The following is an 18,026-nucleotide window of genomic DNA, read 5'->3' on the forward strand; positions in this document are numbered from 1 at the left end:
AGCTGCCGTGCAGCGTAGGGTCTGCCGGCATCTACGTTAGGAGAGAGTTCCTCCTTCCCCGCAAGAGGAAAGGTGGATCGTCGTCTCCGAGAAAGCCTCCCAGACCCGTGAGCCTCTGACTCACAAATTCAGAAATCTCCCGTGGATCTCACACTGACAGTAGATCTTAGGTCCTCTCCTCCTCCAGAATTGGGAACATTCAGTGGGAAAGTTTGGGATAGGATGGTTAGTGACAGTACTCACCCCCAAAACCTCAGTGTTCATCAGTGTTTGTGAACATTTTCAGAGCCCTTTGTCTCTTCTCACGCCCCTCAGTCCATCCACACGACGGGGTTAACAGTTAAGGCATCTGATCCTATGCTTCTGTCCCAGGTTTCCTCCAGAATGATACCAAAAGAAAAAGATTTCTGTTTTTCTTTCTTTGTTTCCATATAGGTTGGAGTTGAGGAGAACTGGGGCTAATAACTTCAGTACTTCCTAGGGTTCCGAGTGGGCTTTGGATGGGGCAAAGAGGGGAGTTCCGTCAGTAAGAAAAGTGTACAGATGTCTGGCACTGTGTTGCACTTGTCACAGGTACCCTCGTCCTGTTGATGTCAGTGTCCCGTATCGTTGGTTCTCAGTTTTAACATACATCAGAGTCACCTGGAAGGCTTGTTTAAGCACGGACACCGGACCCCAGCCCTGAGTTTCTAAGTCACTTGGTCTAGGTTGGGGTTTGAGCATCTGCCGTTTTCAAGGGTCCCCAGGTGGTGCTGATGTTGCTATTCTAGATTGAAACATCTGTGTTATTCCTCCTGGCAGTTGTCCCTCTAAGACTGGGAATTCCACTACTTTTCATCCTTTGCTATGTATTTGATGTTCTCACCCACAATTTCAGGTTCTTTTCTCACATTCTTCACATTTCAAATTCTAGAGGAAAGATTATCAGGGCTTACATACTTTATTCTCTCTGTGTAATTGAAATATCTTCATAATCTAGTTGCTTAGCTCATGGAAGTCTGTCCTGATAATTCACCGTGCATCTTTACTTCACAATGCACACATTTTTATCTCTTTATTTGACGGAGATTTTGTCGTTGTTTTCTACTGGTTTTAACCAGGGCATCAGTTAATGTCCTCTTCTGCTGTGGTGTCATTTGCTATGTCAAATAATATACATTAACTTTGTTTAAAATATTTGCTTATGAACTTATGCCATATGATGCTTCAGATACATCATGGATCCTGGCATTAATTCCCTCTAAATATCATTCATTTTCCTCTGAGTTAATGATGTACTGGTGATAACTTGGACCTTTCAGCTAGGTGGACCCCCTGCTGTAATGTAATTTTCTCCATATTCCTATATTGTTAATATATATTCCACATTCCATGGAGTCAAAAGGCATTGTTTACATTATTCATTTATTTTATATAAGAAGATTACTTGATTGACAGGGTTTATTCAAACCTTCTTAAAGCAAAAAACAAGGTACAAAACTATAGCAAATATAATCTCAGTTTTTAAATCTATAACATTATCTGTGTCTGTTTATGATTCATTTTGAGTTGTAGTCTACGTAATTCAACAAGAATTTGTTGGGTGCCTATCATGTGCTATGTTAGAAACAATTTGGGAAACCTAAATTATAGTAGGGGGGATGAAATAGTAAGAAAAGTACACAAGTGATGACAATGTAATGTTTAATATAAATGTGCTGTAAGGATTTGGAAAAGAAATACCACTTTAATTAAGAAAATTAGAAAAGGCTTCATGAAGGATGCCTGAAATGGGCCTCTGACATACAGATAACATTTTCATTGATGGGAATAGGAATAGCATAAAAGTAATTCATAGAGCAATATTATCAGCTCATGAGGAAATCCATAAAGGAATACGGTTTTGAAGAAATTTCAGGGAGGTAAAAATTTCTGAAAACTTTGGGCCCAAGTAGTCAGAGTGTCTGTCTGTCTCTGTCTCTGTCTCTCTCGTTTGTTTTGTGGTGGGTTTTTTGTTTTGTTTTCTCCTTTTGGAGAGGATAAGTAGGAAAAGACCGTAGAAGATATATAGATAACACTGCAGGAAGAAAAGAAACCTTGGGGGAAATGAAACACTGACACAATCATTGCTGAGCATTTCTTAATAATATCTTCTGGTAATGGAGCATTTGCCTTGTGCTTCACATACATTATATAATACCTCTAAGGGATTTTTTTAATAGGCATTAAAAGATGAGGGAACTAAGGCTCAGAGAAGTTAAATAATTTGCCCAAGCTCACACAGTAAGAGCCTAAGTTAGGATTTTAATAAGTCTTTTAGGCTACACAGCACTTTTATAATTAGGATTTCCTGCAAAATTTCCATGTTAAAAATATGAAAGTTGACATATGTGTATGGGGTGGAAGTAAAAAATTAGGTGGGAAAAATAAAGACTTTCATTTTTGTTTTCTTGTGTGCATATTTTAAAGGTTGATTAATGGAATCTTCAGAGAATTAACTTTGCCCCAGTTCCCTATTTTTTTTTTCCTACTGAGGAAGGAATCCCTGGAGATAGTTTTCATATTTCTCATGTTTCTAGAAGGGGCACTTCATCTGGGTTTTGGGGGAATTTGGGGATTTTTTTTGTCTTTTTTTTTTTAATTTTCCAAAGATTATGGTCATGCCAATTATAAATAGCCACAAGGGGCATAAAGGAAAGTTTTTGAGTTGTCCAAGGAAGTCAGAAGTGGGAACAAAATTACTTATATGATAATGAAATATTTTGATAACTTCTTAAAATTCCAGTTTCAAAAACCATGCTTTATTTCATTTTGAAGATGTCCAGCCATATATCTATAAAGCATAATTTGGTAATATTGCTTTCTAAAAGTTTTATAAACTGTATATATCATTCATTGAAAAGAAGCTCCTTTTCCTAAACTTGATGAAATTTATATGTCTGGTAAACTTTTAAGTAGAATAATTTTGGAATTGTTTTATGTACTCAGATTTTGAAAACTTGAACAGCTAAGTGAAATATTTTTATGGGATCTGGTGGGAGCAAACTGACATTAGCGTGAAACATCTTCAAGTATTTTTAAAAGAATTGTAGGTCCAACTATGAAAATGATCTGTTACCAAATAGTTTTTGAAACTGTTGAATAGTTCATTGAAAGTAATTAAACAATTATGGTAACTTTAATTTATTCTACTATATGTGGCATTTTGGTTCGTTTTATAAATGAGAGATGCAGTGGTTTTATTTTGGAAGGGAGTCATCTTCTGAAGCGGCAGCCTTCATTTTTCGTTAGACATCTTTACTACTTACTCAATTACAAGTTAATTTTCTACTCATAACTTGTCATTGTGTAGAAGGGTTTATTTCTAGTGTTTTTATACTTTATAACAAATCTGTTATTCTGTAGTTGGCCTTGGCAGAATTATATGAAGATGAAGTGAAATGCAAAGCTTCCAAATCTGATAGACCTCACGCTACAGCCTTTAAAAGCCCACGAACACCACCTCAAAGGTAAGTTTTGTTTTGTTTTTTAAACTTGTATCCCTTTTTAGTTCACTAATCCCACATTATTTTAAATGGCCCTGGGAATTTATTTTTAACTATAACTTCTTAAAATAAATGTTTTTTAGATACTATTTCTGAAACTTTAATAGTCAGAAAGCCAGAAGAAACTTATGGGGAAATTCTATTAAATACTTAATATTTTGATAGACATCACATAGCATAATATACTGAATAGTATTTTTCTTGGGCACCGTGGTTCTTTTTTGAGTCATTGGACTCATTGAGGATCTGATGAAAGCTATACCCCCTCTCCCCCAGAACAAGACTTATGTACCATTCCGTCAGTCGTTTTTAAGGGTTTTTGTGTTTCTTAAAGCCCATCCGTGGAGCCCCTCTGTGTCTTCTGTCCTTCACTTAAGAATCTATAACTTCAGGAATCTGTCTTTCCTTCTGTTGGGGGACGACGCATCTAATAGGGATCTTCTAGGTGGTTTTTGCTATTGTTAAAATCCCTGAACTATAAAAACCACCAACAGTGAAGTTTTAAGAGATGAGAACCAGGTATATTTTATTGTCATGAGTTTTCTTGTTTCCAGGAATGTTTTCCTTAATGTCCTTTTAGTACTGCAAATCTCATTACTGGGGAGAAACGTGAATTTTCCCATTATATCTCATTTTCAGAAAGTCTGTTCTTTTACCAAAAGTTGAAAAATTCACTGGCAGTTATTCTTTCTTTTTTGTTTGTCACTAGTCTGCCTTCTTTCTTTCTGTAGGGGAGGTAAAATGACATCCCTTTCTGGACCTGAATGGAAAGAAAGAATAATATTTATAATTTTCACCCCAACTTTTTATTTTACAAATTTTAAAATCCACAGATAATCAAAGATAAGGACAATGAACATATGCTGTGTCTGCTCCGGTATTCACCAGTTGTTAACATGTTATATACAGCAGTACATTGGTGCACACGCTGTCTTTTACTCAACCACCTGGAAGTAAATTGCAGCCATCATAGCACTTCATCCCTAGCGGCTTCAGCCTGCACCCCCTAAGAAGAAGCCCACACTCCTTTATAACCTTGATAACACATCACACCTTAGAAAATGAACACTAATTGCATCAATCATTTAAGCCGTAGTCTATAGTCAGATACTCTTAGAGCCTTTCGGCTTTAGGATCCAGCCAAGGACCTTGCATTCCACTGATGATGCCTGTTTGGTATCTGAATCCAGAGCATTTTTCCCAACCTTTCTGTTGTCTGCTTTTAGCTCATCTATATAATCTAAAGCTTATTACATTGACTTTGAAGAGCCGGGGCCAGATGTCTTTTAAAATGTCCCACATTCAAGGTCATTGTTTCCTCACGATTAGATTCTTGTGAAACGTATTTGTTAAGAACACTAGTTAGCGATGTTTTCTGCTATGTATTATATCACATCAGGAGCCATATGGTTTCAGGTTTTCCCACTATTGGTGCTATGTTCACTTGGTTAAGGTGCTGACCACCACACCACTCCGTCGGAAGGTACAGTTTTTCCTTTATAATCTGCAGGTTGGTATCTTGGCACTGTTTGAATATCCTTCCCTTTCATTTAATTCTTATTTAATATGTATGTCTGTGTATGTGTGTATGCCTATATACACATACATAGACATATATATATAATATATATAGAAAATATTATATATTTTAACTGCTTCCTTAATCTATACAGTCTCTGAAATTTTGAAAGCGCTCAAAATAATAATGTACCAAAGTTTTACTCATTAACTATTTGGCCACTGTTCCCCGGTTTGAACAGATTTTGAATGACTTAATTTGTTGGTATAACAAATCAAAATATTTGACTTCTTAAAACAAGATTAATGTATTAATATTTTCCTTGCTATTCGAATATAATCCTTAAGATACTTAAATGAGTGTTTTTTTCTCTTTTATGCTATCTGAAACAATGTTGCCGTTAACAGTTATAATTTGATAATGCAATTTTTAAGGACTTTGTGCCTCAGATTTGATTTCTAGAATTATTTACATATCCAAAAAGAGGAGCTGCCTTAAATATATTGGTTGATGCTTTTACTATGTTTAATCTGCTTAAAATACAATGTGAAGCAAATTATTGGCAATGTTTTCTTCTTGCGAAGTGTGATATTTTCGAATACTAAGTATGCAGTTCTCTTGACTACATATTCAGCATTGACATCTGCCGGGTTTCATTGCATGTCTACCGCTTTGCCTGGTACAGAAGACAGTCTTAATTAATGGTCCACCTTCTTGGACAACGTTAGATATCAAAACATTCATCTGTTCATTGTCATTTTAAGCCAGTATATTTTCGCTGTGTACATAACGTGAAACTTAAGTACTCTAGACGTCGTGTGATCTATTTTTAATTTACAAGAGGAGGGGCAGGATCTACAGAAAAACTCACAGAAGTTAGCCTGACACCTGCTTTTACATATTCATCCACAAAAGCTTCTCTGTCACAAATAGAACTTTAAAAATGTGAGTCTTCTAGTTCAAAAATGTAAGAACTTAAAAAACATGTCCCCTACAAGTCATGAGACACTAGTATGGTTTTGAGAATTCAATAAGTGTATAAGATGTCTAGCACAGTGTTGGTACCTAGCTGGGCCTTAAAAGATTATTAGGATGTGGATGAGCACAGAAGACAAGGAACGAAATAGGCCCAGAAGAAAAAATAATAAAAATGCCAAGAGCGAGCCAGAAAGGAGCAGCAGAGCTTGAGTAGACTCGTGGCAGGTGAGGCTGGGCGGGCGGGGTGCTGCCGTGTGCGCTTCGTGGACGGGGGGGGGGGGGGGGGGGGGGGGGGGCCTCAGCGTTCACTCAGAGCCCCTCTCCGGGAAGGGCCGCGAGCTTGGTTTGACGCTTTGTATGACTGTCTTGAAATTCTCAATACACTCTGAGCAAGGAGACTCCTACTTCATTTTGCCGCCGGCCCACACGTTGTGCATCCAGCCCTGATGCAGCCACATCACGGCCAGCCTTGCTGGCCAGGGAGGGCTGCTCTTGTGCGCAAGGCAGGGGGAAGGCAGTGTATGTTTTTCACTGTAGCTTTTACCGTAAAAACTATAGTAGAGCGATAAAGCTTTGATTCTAGACAGAGACACTCCTCAGTTTTCTATCTTTTTTTTCTCTCTGTTCTGATAAGGTTTTGCCCGTGGACACGTTTTTTTAATTCCCTAAGCTTCAGTTTTCTTATTTGGAAAGTGGGGATAATGCCATTGTTATGAGGATTAAATGAGCAGTTGATAAATGTTAGTTATTATTATTATACTTTTGGGAAAGTAGGTCTGGCAGTACCATATAAGGTAAATTGTAATGGGAAGAACAAGATAAGGAGACAAATCAAGAAGAAGACAACTGCAGTAATCCAAAGAATGTGGTCATAAAATTTGAGGTTAGGATGGTGTCAGTGGAATGGAGCAGAAAGGGGTGAAATTGGTGTGGGATACTTTCAAAGAATTTATTGTAGAAACGTGATGACGTGGAATATAGAGAGTGAGTGAACGGGAAAGAGGGAAGACTGAAAGCTTCTTAATCTGGTATCCAGGGAAAATGTGATCGTTAATGGGAAGAGATGAACTGGATTCAAGTAGGTGCTTTTCAGTTCAGCACCGGGCCGTTAAGTAAGAAGGTCTAAAGACATGTATTTGAGAGTCCTCTGTATAGAGGAGGTTGCTATCTATGGGAGTGGACAAACGTTGATGATCAGATGAATTTAAATAGAGAAGGAGAGTCAAGTATGTAGGTATACTTATAAAAGAGGAGAAGGATGGGTTGTGGAAAACAATAAAACTTCTAGAAGAAAATAGACCCTGAGGTAGGCAAAGATTTCTTATACCGGTAATAAAAAATCAGTGACCGTAAAGAAGTTAGTAAATCTTTTCCTAAGTCAGATTCTTCCTGTACGGTCTTTCTCACCAAGGCTGAGAAAAAGGAACTCTGTCGTTGTACTTTGCCAGATTAGGGACAGGAGACAGGAGGGAAGGGGCTACAACAGGAGTAGCTGCAGCAGGAAGCTTTGCTTCCCTTTCCCCTTCCCCGCTCCCCTTCCCTCCCTTCCCTTCCCTTCCTTTCTCAGTGCTGCCATTTAAGGCATCTGCTATCAAGCGCCTTCTAACACTGACCCCTGACCCCTGTCGTAAGAGCCCGCCGTGGCAGCGTTCGGCCTTGCTTGTCTGTACCGGGCCCTCTGAGCATCAGCTGGGCAGGAAGGCTTCCGTAGGCCCCTGCTCTGGGTGACTTAGTCCTCAGTGTACTTGACCAGAGCACTAGCAGCTTGGAGCCCACCCCACGCCCCCCTCAGTAGCTGTGAGCTGGCCTTGTTAGTGGCGTAATGCTGATGTCCACTGTTCTCCGTGTAGATCTTTCTTCCACTTACAGTGACTTGAGAGCTGGGCTGCCCTTCCCTTTCCTGCTTAGTTTTGCATATACTAATTTCGGGAAAGTCCCGAAGGTGACTTCTATTCCTAGACTCCAGTGCTAATATAATTTTCCCCCTTTGTTTTGTGAGTCAGTTCAGTGCAAATTGGGAACTGAATTGGAGGGTATGGGTAGTCAAGGATATGAGCTTTGATTGTCACCTTATTCTGGAAGTCTCCATGTTGATATTTCATTGGTTATATTTTCTGATATTCTTGATTGTAAAAAATCTTGAAAGATAAAATAGGGTACTAATTTATGCGAAGGAAATGTTTATATTCCCTAGGACCACTATGAAATAGAAAAGAAAGGAGAAATTATTCACTGCATAGTTAACACTGAGAAAATTGTTTGTGGTCTAAGTTATTTACCTTTAACACAGGGAGGTTATAATTTTTCAATCAGAACTCTCTGAGGAGTAAACTGTATGTGTAGCCCTGTGGTCTAGATGTAGATATTTACAGCATCTAAATATAGAAGTCTCTTCACTGACCACGTCCTACTGAATGTGGATTCCTCGGGGGAAGAGGCTTAGCTTCTGGTTGTCAGCTGTCAAAGAGATTCGTGTGATAGATAAGCAGTTACAGAGGGTAAGTGAGGAAGAAACAAACTAGTTAGTTCTCAGGCGGGATGCTGAACTTGCTACCAGAATCTCTGCAAACTACTGATACTACTTAATTCCTTAATCCCGTTTTTTAAAATTAAATATTTCCACAAAGGCCTTAGAAATGGCTCTCTTTAAATAAAAGTCATTTCCTAAGACTGTGTAGCTTTTTGCCTTAAAGTAGTTTATGTTTGTATTCTGTTTTTATTCATGAACTGTAATGTTTAAAGGTTCTATTCAAGTGAACATGAATGCAGTGGATTACATATAGTTCGACCTTCAACTGGGAAAATTGTGAATGAACTTTTCAAAGAGGCAAGGGAACATGGGGCTGTCCCTCTGAATGAAGCCACAAGAGCTTCGGGTGATGACAAATCTAAGGTAAGGGCTGAATTTTTAAAACTAAATATGCTATTGGGACTTCCCTTGTGGTCCAGTGGTTGACTCCAAGCGTCCACTGCAGGGGTCAGGGAACTAAGTTCCCACATGCCACCCAGCGTTGCCAAGCAATAAAATAAATAAATAGTAAAAGATAAAAGCAATGTAACATTAAAGTTTAAAAAAAAACCTAAATTTGCTGTTTATATATTTGAGCTCCTAAAGATTTTTATATTAGTTGCAAACATTGTTTTCCTAACTGTATATTTGTTTCAAATATTTGCTTTATTTTTATAAGTCTATGTAATCTTTCTACAAATGGTCGAAAGTTGAGGCAGTTTCTTAACATTTCTGTGAAACTTCTCTGTTTACCTTTTTATCTTGAAATAATTATAGAGTCACAGTAATTTGCCAAAGAATGCAGAGAGGTCTTACGCACTTTTCACCCAGTTTCCCCCAGCAGTTGTTACATAATTATAGTTCAGTGGCAAAGGAGGAATTTGACCTTGGTGCAGGGTTTGTGTGTAGGTCTGTGCCATTTTATCACAGGTGCAGATTTGCGTGGTGACCTCCTCCATCTGGATGCTGTCCATCATCACGACAGTCTCCTCTTGGTGGCCCCCTTTAGAGTCACTGCCACCGCCCCCGCCCTCAGTAGACCTCTGGCCACCACTAATCTGTTCTCCATCTCTGTAATTTTGTAATATCGAGAATGTCATACAAATGGAATCGTACAGTATGTGACCTTTTAGGAGTAGCTTTTTTTCACTCTGCTTAAGCCCTTGAGATCCATCAGTTATTGAGTGTATCAGTAGATCCTTCTTTTTTATTCCTAGCTTTTTTGCACTCTGCTTAAGCCCTTGAGATCGATCAGTTATCGAGTGTATCTGTAGATCCTTCTTCTTTATTCCTGAGTAGCGCTCATGGTGTGGATGTACCACCGTTTGTTAACTCTTCACTTACTGAGGGAGATTTTAGGTGTTTCTAGTTTTGGGCCATTAGAAATATAGCTACTGGGACTTCCCTGGTGGCGCGGTGGTTAGGACTCCGTGCTCCCAATGCAGGGGGCCCGGGTTCAGTCCCTGGCTAGGAACTAGATCCCACATGCATGCCGCAACTAAGAGATCACATGCCTCAACTAAGGAGCTGGCGAGCCGCAACTAAGGAGCCCACCTGCCACAACTGAGACCCGGCACAACCAACGAAATGAACAGAAAGAAAGAGAGAGAGAGAGAGAGAGAGAGAACAGGAAGGAAGACATATAGCTACTGTGAGCAGTTGTGTTCTTGTATGTAAATTAGTTTTTATTTCTTTAGGATAAATGCCCAGGAGTGCAGCTGCCTGGTCGAAGGGTATGTATATGTTTAGGTTTTTAAGAAGCTGCCAAACCGTTTTCCACCGTGTATGAGGGATCTGGTTTCTCCGCGTCCTTGCCAGCATTTGGTAATATCACTGTTGATAATTTTAGCCATTTTGATAGGTGTGTAGTGATAACTCACTGTGGTTTAGATTTGCGTTTTCTTAATGGCTAATCAATCGTGTTCAGTTGCATTTTCCTAATGGCTAGTGATAGTGAACATCTTTTCATGTGCTTATTTGCCATTATCTTTATTATCCTCTTCAGTAAACTGACTTGTGCCCATTTTCTAATTGGATTGTTTGTTCTGTTACTGTTGACTTTTGAGAGTTCTGTATATATTTTAATAGGTATGAGTCCTTGGTCAGATATATGGTCTGCGGATAGTTTCTCCTGGAGTGTAGCTTGTCTTTTCATCCTCTTACCAGGATTTGTCACGGGGCAAAAGTTTTCATTTTGATAAAGTCCAGTTTATCCTTTTTTTTTCCTTTTATGTATTTGATATCTTGTCTAAGAACCCTTCATCTAACTGTAGGTCCCGAAGATTTTCTTTCATGTTATCTAGAACATTTTTTATCGTTTTTCTTTTTACGTTTAAACTTATGATTCATTTTGAGTTAATTTTCTATAAGGTTTACATCGAGGTTCATTATTCTCCTTGTGGAGGTCCAAGTGCTTCACCGTTGTGTGTTGAAAGGCTCTCCTTTCTCCACTAAGTTCTTTTTGTGCCTTAAATTCCTATAAAACTTTTATACAGCTTTTATAACTATGTCAGCTGGCAGAGTACTGGTATATCAAAGAAGACTTCAAGTATCTTTTTGTGTATAATTGTCATATATTCTTATAATTATCATTTCCCAACCTGAGTTCCCTCATCAGAATCATTTGGGAGGTTTTCTAAACCAGCATGTGGCCTCAGGGATTATGGCTCAGTAGGTGTCCAGTGTGCCTAGGGGGCCTGTCTGGTAATTGTGAGAGTCATTCACTGCTCAGAACCGCTTTTGTTAAACGAAACTTAACTTTTAGTTTTCATTTCGTTCTTTACCCACAGTTTGAAATTCTCTTTCAGTTAAGTCTCAGGTAATTTTGGTTCTTGCAAGTTCTCCAATTCTGTAAGAAAAATATAGGATTGATACAATTTAGTCTATAGAAAGGAAAGCAATGTGATGATTAATAGCTCATTTATGATATGAATGATGATTAAAAGAAACAGCAGTTTTACCTCATAAGCTATCTTACCTGAAGAATAGAAGAGCTTGTAATTAGTATAACAAAACAAAAAGTACAGTCTAGTTGATTTGTTACAGTTGAATCAAAGCAGCTTGTAAGTATGGAGCTTTTCTTCAGGGTGATTTATACTCATTTATAAAATTCTTCCTTTCTCTATGAAACTCTTATTTACTTTGTGAAATATTCAAGAATTATAATTATTATAAGACTTGTCATAAAATATTAAAGGTGGGTTTTTAAAGTCTGTTTCTACTTGAAAATATTATTTCAGTGTATAAATGCATTTCTTAGTTTAAGGTTGGCCTAAGTTATTTCAGCTTCTGAGTCACTAATGTTTTTGTGGGAAGAAACATAATTTCTTACTAGAGTATACCTCTCTGTAATATAAGACCTTTATTTTAATATAAAAATTTCCTGGAAAATATAAACCAGTTTGGCTAATTATAATTGATATAGTTTTAAAATATATTATCACACATTATCATACCATTTTGCTTGATAAGCCTCAGTGAATTTTTAGCTCATTTGCTATGTGTGTGTTTTAGTCTTTTACAGGTGGAGGGTACAGATTGGGTAATTCCTTTTGTAAGCGGTCTGAATACATCTATGGAGAAACTCAGTTGCAAGATGTACGTACAGAAAGAAAATGAAAAATTGTAGATTTTTGCCTCTAGTTACTACCGTCTGTTATAAAATTAAAAATTGATAATATAATCTCTTTTTGTTCTGTTATTTTTTGAAGCATGGATTAAGAGGGCTTACAATTATATGTAAGTTTTCATACTTAAATTTTGTATTTTATATCTCAGTTGTGCCTTGCACTTAGAGATACGTAACTATTTGTTGAAAGAATGTATGACTCACTGTCAAAATGAGCTTACATATATGTTATAATAATTATTATAAATGACATACCATCATGATATAGAATTAGCTGAGTTATAAACATAGAAATGCCTAAAGTCATTCTTTGTTTTCACCTTTTGAAATTTTGGAGTTATGTTTCATTTTAAACATGTATAGTTTAGCCTTAGAGGGTCTCTGGAGGTTCTGTCTGGCCCCCTGGCATAAATAGTTTAGCTCTGTGGCAGAGAAGAAGACGGGTAGACCAGCAATCCACTACTGGGCATATACCCTGAGAAAACCATAATTCAAAAAGAGTCATGTACCACAATGTTCATTGCAGCTCTATTTACAATAGCCAGGACATGGAAGCAACCTAAGTGTCCATCAACACATGAATGGATAAAGAAGATGTGGCACACATATACAATGGAATATTACTCAGCCATAAAAAGAAACGAAATTGAGTTATTTGTAGTGCGGTAGATGGACCTAGAGTCTGTCATACAGAGTGAAGTCAGTCAGAAAGAGAAAAACAAATACTGAATGCTAACACATATATATGGAATCTAAGGGAAAAAAATGGTTCTGAAGAACCTAGGGGCAGGACAGGAATAAAGACGCAGACGTAGAGAATGGACTTGAGGACACGGGGAGGGGGAAGGGTAAGCTGGGATGAAGTGAGAGAGTGGCATGGACATATATACACTACCAAACGTAAAACAGATAGCTAGTGGGAAGCAGCCGCATGGCACAGGGAGATCAGCTCTGTGCTCTGTGACCACCTAGAGGGGTAGGATAGGGAGGGTGGGAGGGAGACACAAGAGGGAGGGGATACGGGGATATATGTATACGTATAACTGATTCACTTTGTTATACAGCAGAAACTAACACCATTGTAAAGCAATTATACCCAATAAACATGTTAAAAAGAAAAGAAGGTAGAGATGATGGGGAAGGGTGGGTGTGGAGGGGCAGCTGGATGCTCTCAGGACTTTGGTCTTCTCACTGAACCGGAAATAATTGTACTTCAAGGCCAGGGTCCAGCGATGGGACCTTCGCTATTTCAGCCATTGTCAGTTCATTAAGCTAAGTATAGATCTCACACGTGGCTTCGTTTATATCTTTATTTCAGCTGAATAAAGAATAGTACAAATAAAGTAAATCATAAATAACCACATTTGAAAGTTAAAATTGTTTAATGCAGACGCGTTCTTGTATTTTTTTCCTACGCCCAAAAGGTTCAGATCTTGCTTAAACTGTGGAGCAATGGTTTCAGCTTAGACGATGGAGAATTGAGACCTTACAGTGACCCAACAAATGCTCAGTTTCTGGAGTCCGTTAAGAGAGGGTAAGATGTGTTACTTGGATTCTATTTGTTACTGAGGGTGGAACTTCTTTTTCTTGTAAACAGAACGCCGTTCAGTAGTGCTCTACTGGTTTTTAAGAGTGAGATACTGGAATATATTCTGTAAGTGGTTGCTGGGGGGAAGGGTATTTTTAAGTATATAAAGGACATGTTGCTATCTGTAAGCCAGTGGTTCTTAACTTGGTGGGGGGGAGCAGTGGTCATTGGTCCCTTTCAAAATCCAATGAAGCTATGGTCCCAATTCTGAGCAGAGGTATCGTAATGTAATAAATCAGTGAATTGATTAGCAGGTAGCTGCTCATCCACTAAGCCACTGTCCTGCTTACTGTTGACAGGGTGACTCATTGCATGTATGCCTGAATTTCAGCAACTTACATTAGAAAGCTTTTAAAGTGGCATTACTGCTGGCGGAAGATTTCAGAAGGTTAGTTTGAAGTTACACTTTGTGAAAGTAAACCAGATTTACAGTGCTCCGACCCATCTAAAGAACATCATAACTCACCAGGCCTTCTGGCTAAAGCATGAGGGATCAAGTGATTTTGCTACGATTATGTAAAGCTTTTCTGCATTGTGCTTTCACTAGCTGACAGTGTGATCATCCCTAAGTAGAAATACAACTGAAGAAAGGCATCAGGCTGGTCATGAACTGGGAGGTGTAAGTAGCAATGAAGGGGCTGGAGCAGGAGGTTACACTCCATCCAGGAATTGAAGGTGGGGCTTTTCCAAGTGATGAAATCTGTCCAAGGAGAGTGGCTGAAGTGGAGTGGAGATGGGAACTCATCGGAGTTGAGGTGGTCAAGGAACTCTAAAGGAAAGGCATTTTAGAACTAATGAGCATGGATTTTGTATTTGAATTCTACGAAGGTAATGTCAGAATACCAAAGAAAAGCAAGAAGTGCTGTAAGCGGGAGGGAGGTCATGGAGAAAGGTGGGAAGCTGACCCGGTAGGCAGTGTGTGCTGGTGGTAAACAGAAGGGTTAAGAGTTGAAGTCAGTGCTGTGGACTTGGAAACCTGCAGAGTCACTGGGCAGAGCTTGGGAGCCACTGGGTGGGGGAAGTGCTCGTCTGCTGAGTAAAGGTCAACATGACTGCTGAAATGACGCTTGCTTCCAGATGGAAGAAGAAAAGAACATGATGATGAATGTGCTATAATATAGATCAAAACTAATTTATTATTAAATGAAAATACTCGACGGACGTTGTAGGCTAGTGGTCAGTCATGGTATACTAAGAGGATTTTTTAATTTGAGCTACACCATATCCTCAAGTACAGATTATGATCAAGAACAATTTTAGAAAAGACTCCTTGACAAAAATGATTGTCAGATAGTGGTTGTCAGCTGCATCATCGTTGTCCCTTTTTTGTAACAGATATTTTGTAACACTGTCTTCTCTATCCTCAAAGAAGAATTTATAGATAACATAATCAATCTATGCATATTATTTCTAAAAACATTCATATAAAATTTATCTTAAATATCGTGAAGAAGTAAAGGAAGGTAATTTATCATAAAACTAAACATATTTCAACGTCTAATGCCTAGGTATGATTACACCAGAGGACATAACAGAGTAGACAGATAGACTGACCTAGACTGCACCTGTGTGCAGTCTAGCACTTTTCATGTAGATGCGACACACAAAAAACAGAATAATGAGGTGTGTGACTTTGGCAACTTAATTACTATAAGTGGCATTGCAGTCAGGCACTTGGTACAGTTCCAAACAAAACAAAGTGCGATGTCCCTTCTGTTTATATGGCAGATGAGTTCCTGAAAAGTTCAAAGCATATTTATACAATACCAAAAAAAAAAAAAAAATTTTTTTTTTTTTGCTTATATGTAAGATAGAGCCTAAGCCTTCGGTTTTAGGCTCAGGTGTTATAAACAGCCTTGTCATCCATGTGATCCCCTGGTGGGACCCTCAGTGGTTCTGTGGAACCCCCGACAAGTCTTCATTGTGTAAGTTGAGACCCCGAGACAGAGCATCTCCTGCCCCGATCCTGACCCTAAAGGAGGGCAGCATGCATGAATCACATGACAATCAAAATCATCCATCAAATTTCCAAACTTCCTCCAGGGTGTTTAGAAATAAATATCCACATTAACTGTTATGTCCTCATCGGGATTTTCTAATGCCGACTTAGGTGTAAATTGCTGCCCTACAATCTGGCCTTCTGTCAGAAGCACTCCAGCCTCCCTGTGACAACAAAATCCCTATGTTGAGAATCACTAAGGAATAACGTGATGCGCCTTTAAGAAAGAAATATCTACGAGAACTAGTCAATCATCACGGAAATTTTTAAATTATAAATTAAGCAAAAATTGCTGTTTTCAAGTTCACAAGTTAACTATCACAATCTCAACAGTGTAGACTCATTTTTCGAAAAGTTTACTAAAACATTTTTCCTTTTTTAAAATTTTTATTTTATTTTTATACAATTTTTAAAGGTTACCTTCCATTCACAGTTACTCCAAAATATTGCCTATATTCCCTGTGTTGTACAGTACATCCTTGTAGCCTGTCTTACATCTAATAGTTTGTACCTCCCACTCCCCTAGCCCAATATTCCCCCCCACCCCACTGGTAACTACTAGTTTGTTCTCTATATCTGTGAGTCTGCTTCTTTTTTTGTTGTTATATTCACTAGATTGTTGTATTTTTTTAGATTACACATGTAGGTGATATCCTACAGTATTTGTCTTTCTCTGACTTATTTCATTTAGCATAATGCCCTCTAAGTCCATGCGTATTGCTGCAAATGGCAAAATTGTATTCTTTTTTATGGCTGAGTAGTATTCCACTGTAGATATATACCACATCTTCTTTATCCATTCGTCTGTTGATGGACACTGAGGTTGCTTCCATATCTTGGCAACTGTAAATAACGCTGCTGTGAACCTTGGGGTGGATGCGTCTTTTGGAATCAGTGCTTTTGTGTTTTTTTGGATATATACCCAGGAGTGGAACTGCTGGGTCATTTGGCAGCTCTATTTTCAGTTTTTTGAGAAACCTCCACGCTGTTCTCCACAGTGGCTGCACCAGTTCACATTCCCACCAACAGCGTAGGAGGGTTCCCTTTTCTTCACATCCTCGCCGACGTTCGTTATTTGTGTTCCTTTTGCTTGATGCCATTCTGACAGGTGCGAGGTGGTAGCTCACTGTGGTTTTTCTTCTTTGAAGAGAGGTTCCCCCGGAGCTTCGGCACCTGGTTCACAGAGGCCACGTGAACCTGGATATGGAGGATCATCAGGACCAAGAATACGTGAGACCTAGACTGAGGTTCAAGGCTTTTAGTGGAGAAGGACAGAAACTTGGCAGGTAAAAACCCTAAAATGCGAAAAGTGCTTGTCCTTGTTCAACATGAATTCTCTTTGAGAACAAGAAAAGCAAATTAACCTGGAAAGTAGAAACTAAACTATAAACCATGAAGACCTTGCTGATGGAATTAGATGTGCCAATCTGGTGATACTATTAGTAGGTGATGCTTAGATAGCAGTTACCACATTGCTGGCCCTCAAAGCGCTTTTACAGTCATTACCTCATGTCATCTTTACAACTGCCCCTTGACGTAGATCCTGTCAATCGCTCCGTTTGCAGATGCAGCAGTTTGCCGAGGGTGATTGAGCGAGGAAGTGGTTAGCATGTGAGCTTCAAACCGGGCACTCTGGCCCCTGAGTCTGTGCTTTTTACCGCTGTGCCATCCTGCCTCTTTCTGATTACGATTACGTGGGTTCACAGGGGGAATTGTTGATTAGATAAAACAGTAGGTATCTTAGATCACAGCTGTAAGCATCCCTGTCTGCCGTAGGTAATTGTTAAGCTCTTGAAGCCAAAGCAATGTGCTTAAGTTGGTTATTTTCGATATGTCTTAAGCAGCCAAACTCTTTCTTCAAGTTATGGAAACACATAGAGACCTCCTCTTATTGCAGGAAGAGGGAATCGTCTCAGACATTTCCAAAGAACCCTAAGACTTTGCCGAGCACAATTTAGAAACCAGTGTGCATGGTGTAATGTACGAGTGGACACCTTTACAGTAGCTACGGCTTGCCTCTTCATAAAGCTTGTTACGTGTGCTGGTAAACATGACCCTCCATTTGTCCACACGTTACTGCAGGTGGCATGTTGAATTGCGGTCTTAGCCATGTTTCCAAGATACCCTTTTGTGCACCCTTTGTTCCTTTTCACGTGATTCCTTCCCTTCCGAGTTCTTTTCAGTTGCCTTGTGCACACCGGTTCTCTCTTCCCCTCTCATTTCTCAACATAGGAAAGAATTCAGTATCAGCTCTCTGCACCCGTCTTTCATTTCTCAAGTC

The 18,026-nt window shown here is 38.9% G+C and overlaps 1 protein-coding gene across 2 annotated transcripts in view; it reads left to right on the forward strand.

Moving 5' to 3' along the window:
- UBXN2B (UBX domain protein 2B) overlaps nucleotides 1-18,026 on the forward strand; it is a 30,726-nt gene that overhangs the window by 2,298 nt on the left and 10,402 nt on the right. Inside the window, exons 2-7 of one of the 2 annotated variants that reach the window (XM_068525667.1) lie at nucleotides 3,385-3,488; nucleotides 8,764-8,914; nucleotides 10,228-10,263; nucleotides 12,044-12,127; nucleotides 13,583-13,692; nucleotides 16,894-17,031. In XM_068525667.1, coding sequence (XP_068381768.1) covers nucleotides 3,385-3,488; nucleotides 8,764-8,914; nucleotides 10,228-10,263; nucleotides 12,044-12,127; nucleotides 13,583-13,692; nucleotides 16,894-17,031 — 623 coding nt within the window. The remainder of the gene's footprint in view (nucleotides 1-3,384; nucleotides 3,489-8,763; nucleotides 8,915-10,227; nucleotides 10,264-12,043; nucleotides 12,128-13,582; nucleotides 13,693-16,893; nucleotides 17,032-18,026) is intronic. The other variant, XM_068525668.1, reaches the window with a different exon arrangement.

This window comes from Eschrichtius robustus, chromosome 17 (genome assembly GCF_028021215.1).
Source record: "Eschrichtius robustus isolate mEscRob2 chromosome 17, mEscRob2.pri, whole genome shotgun sequence".
NCBI lineage: Eukaryota > Metazoa > Chordata > Mammalia > Artiodactyla > Eschrichtiidae > Eschrichtius > Eschrichtius robustus.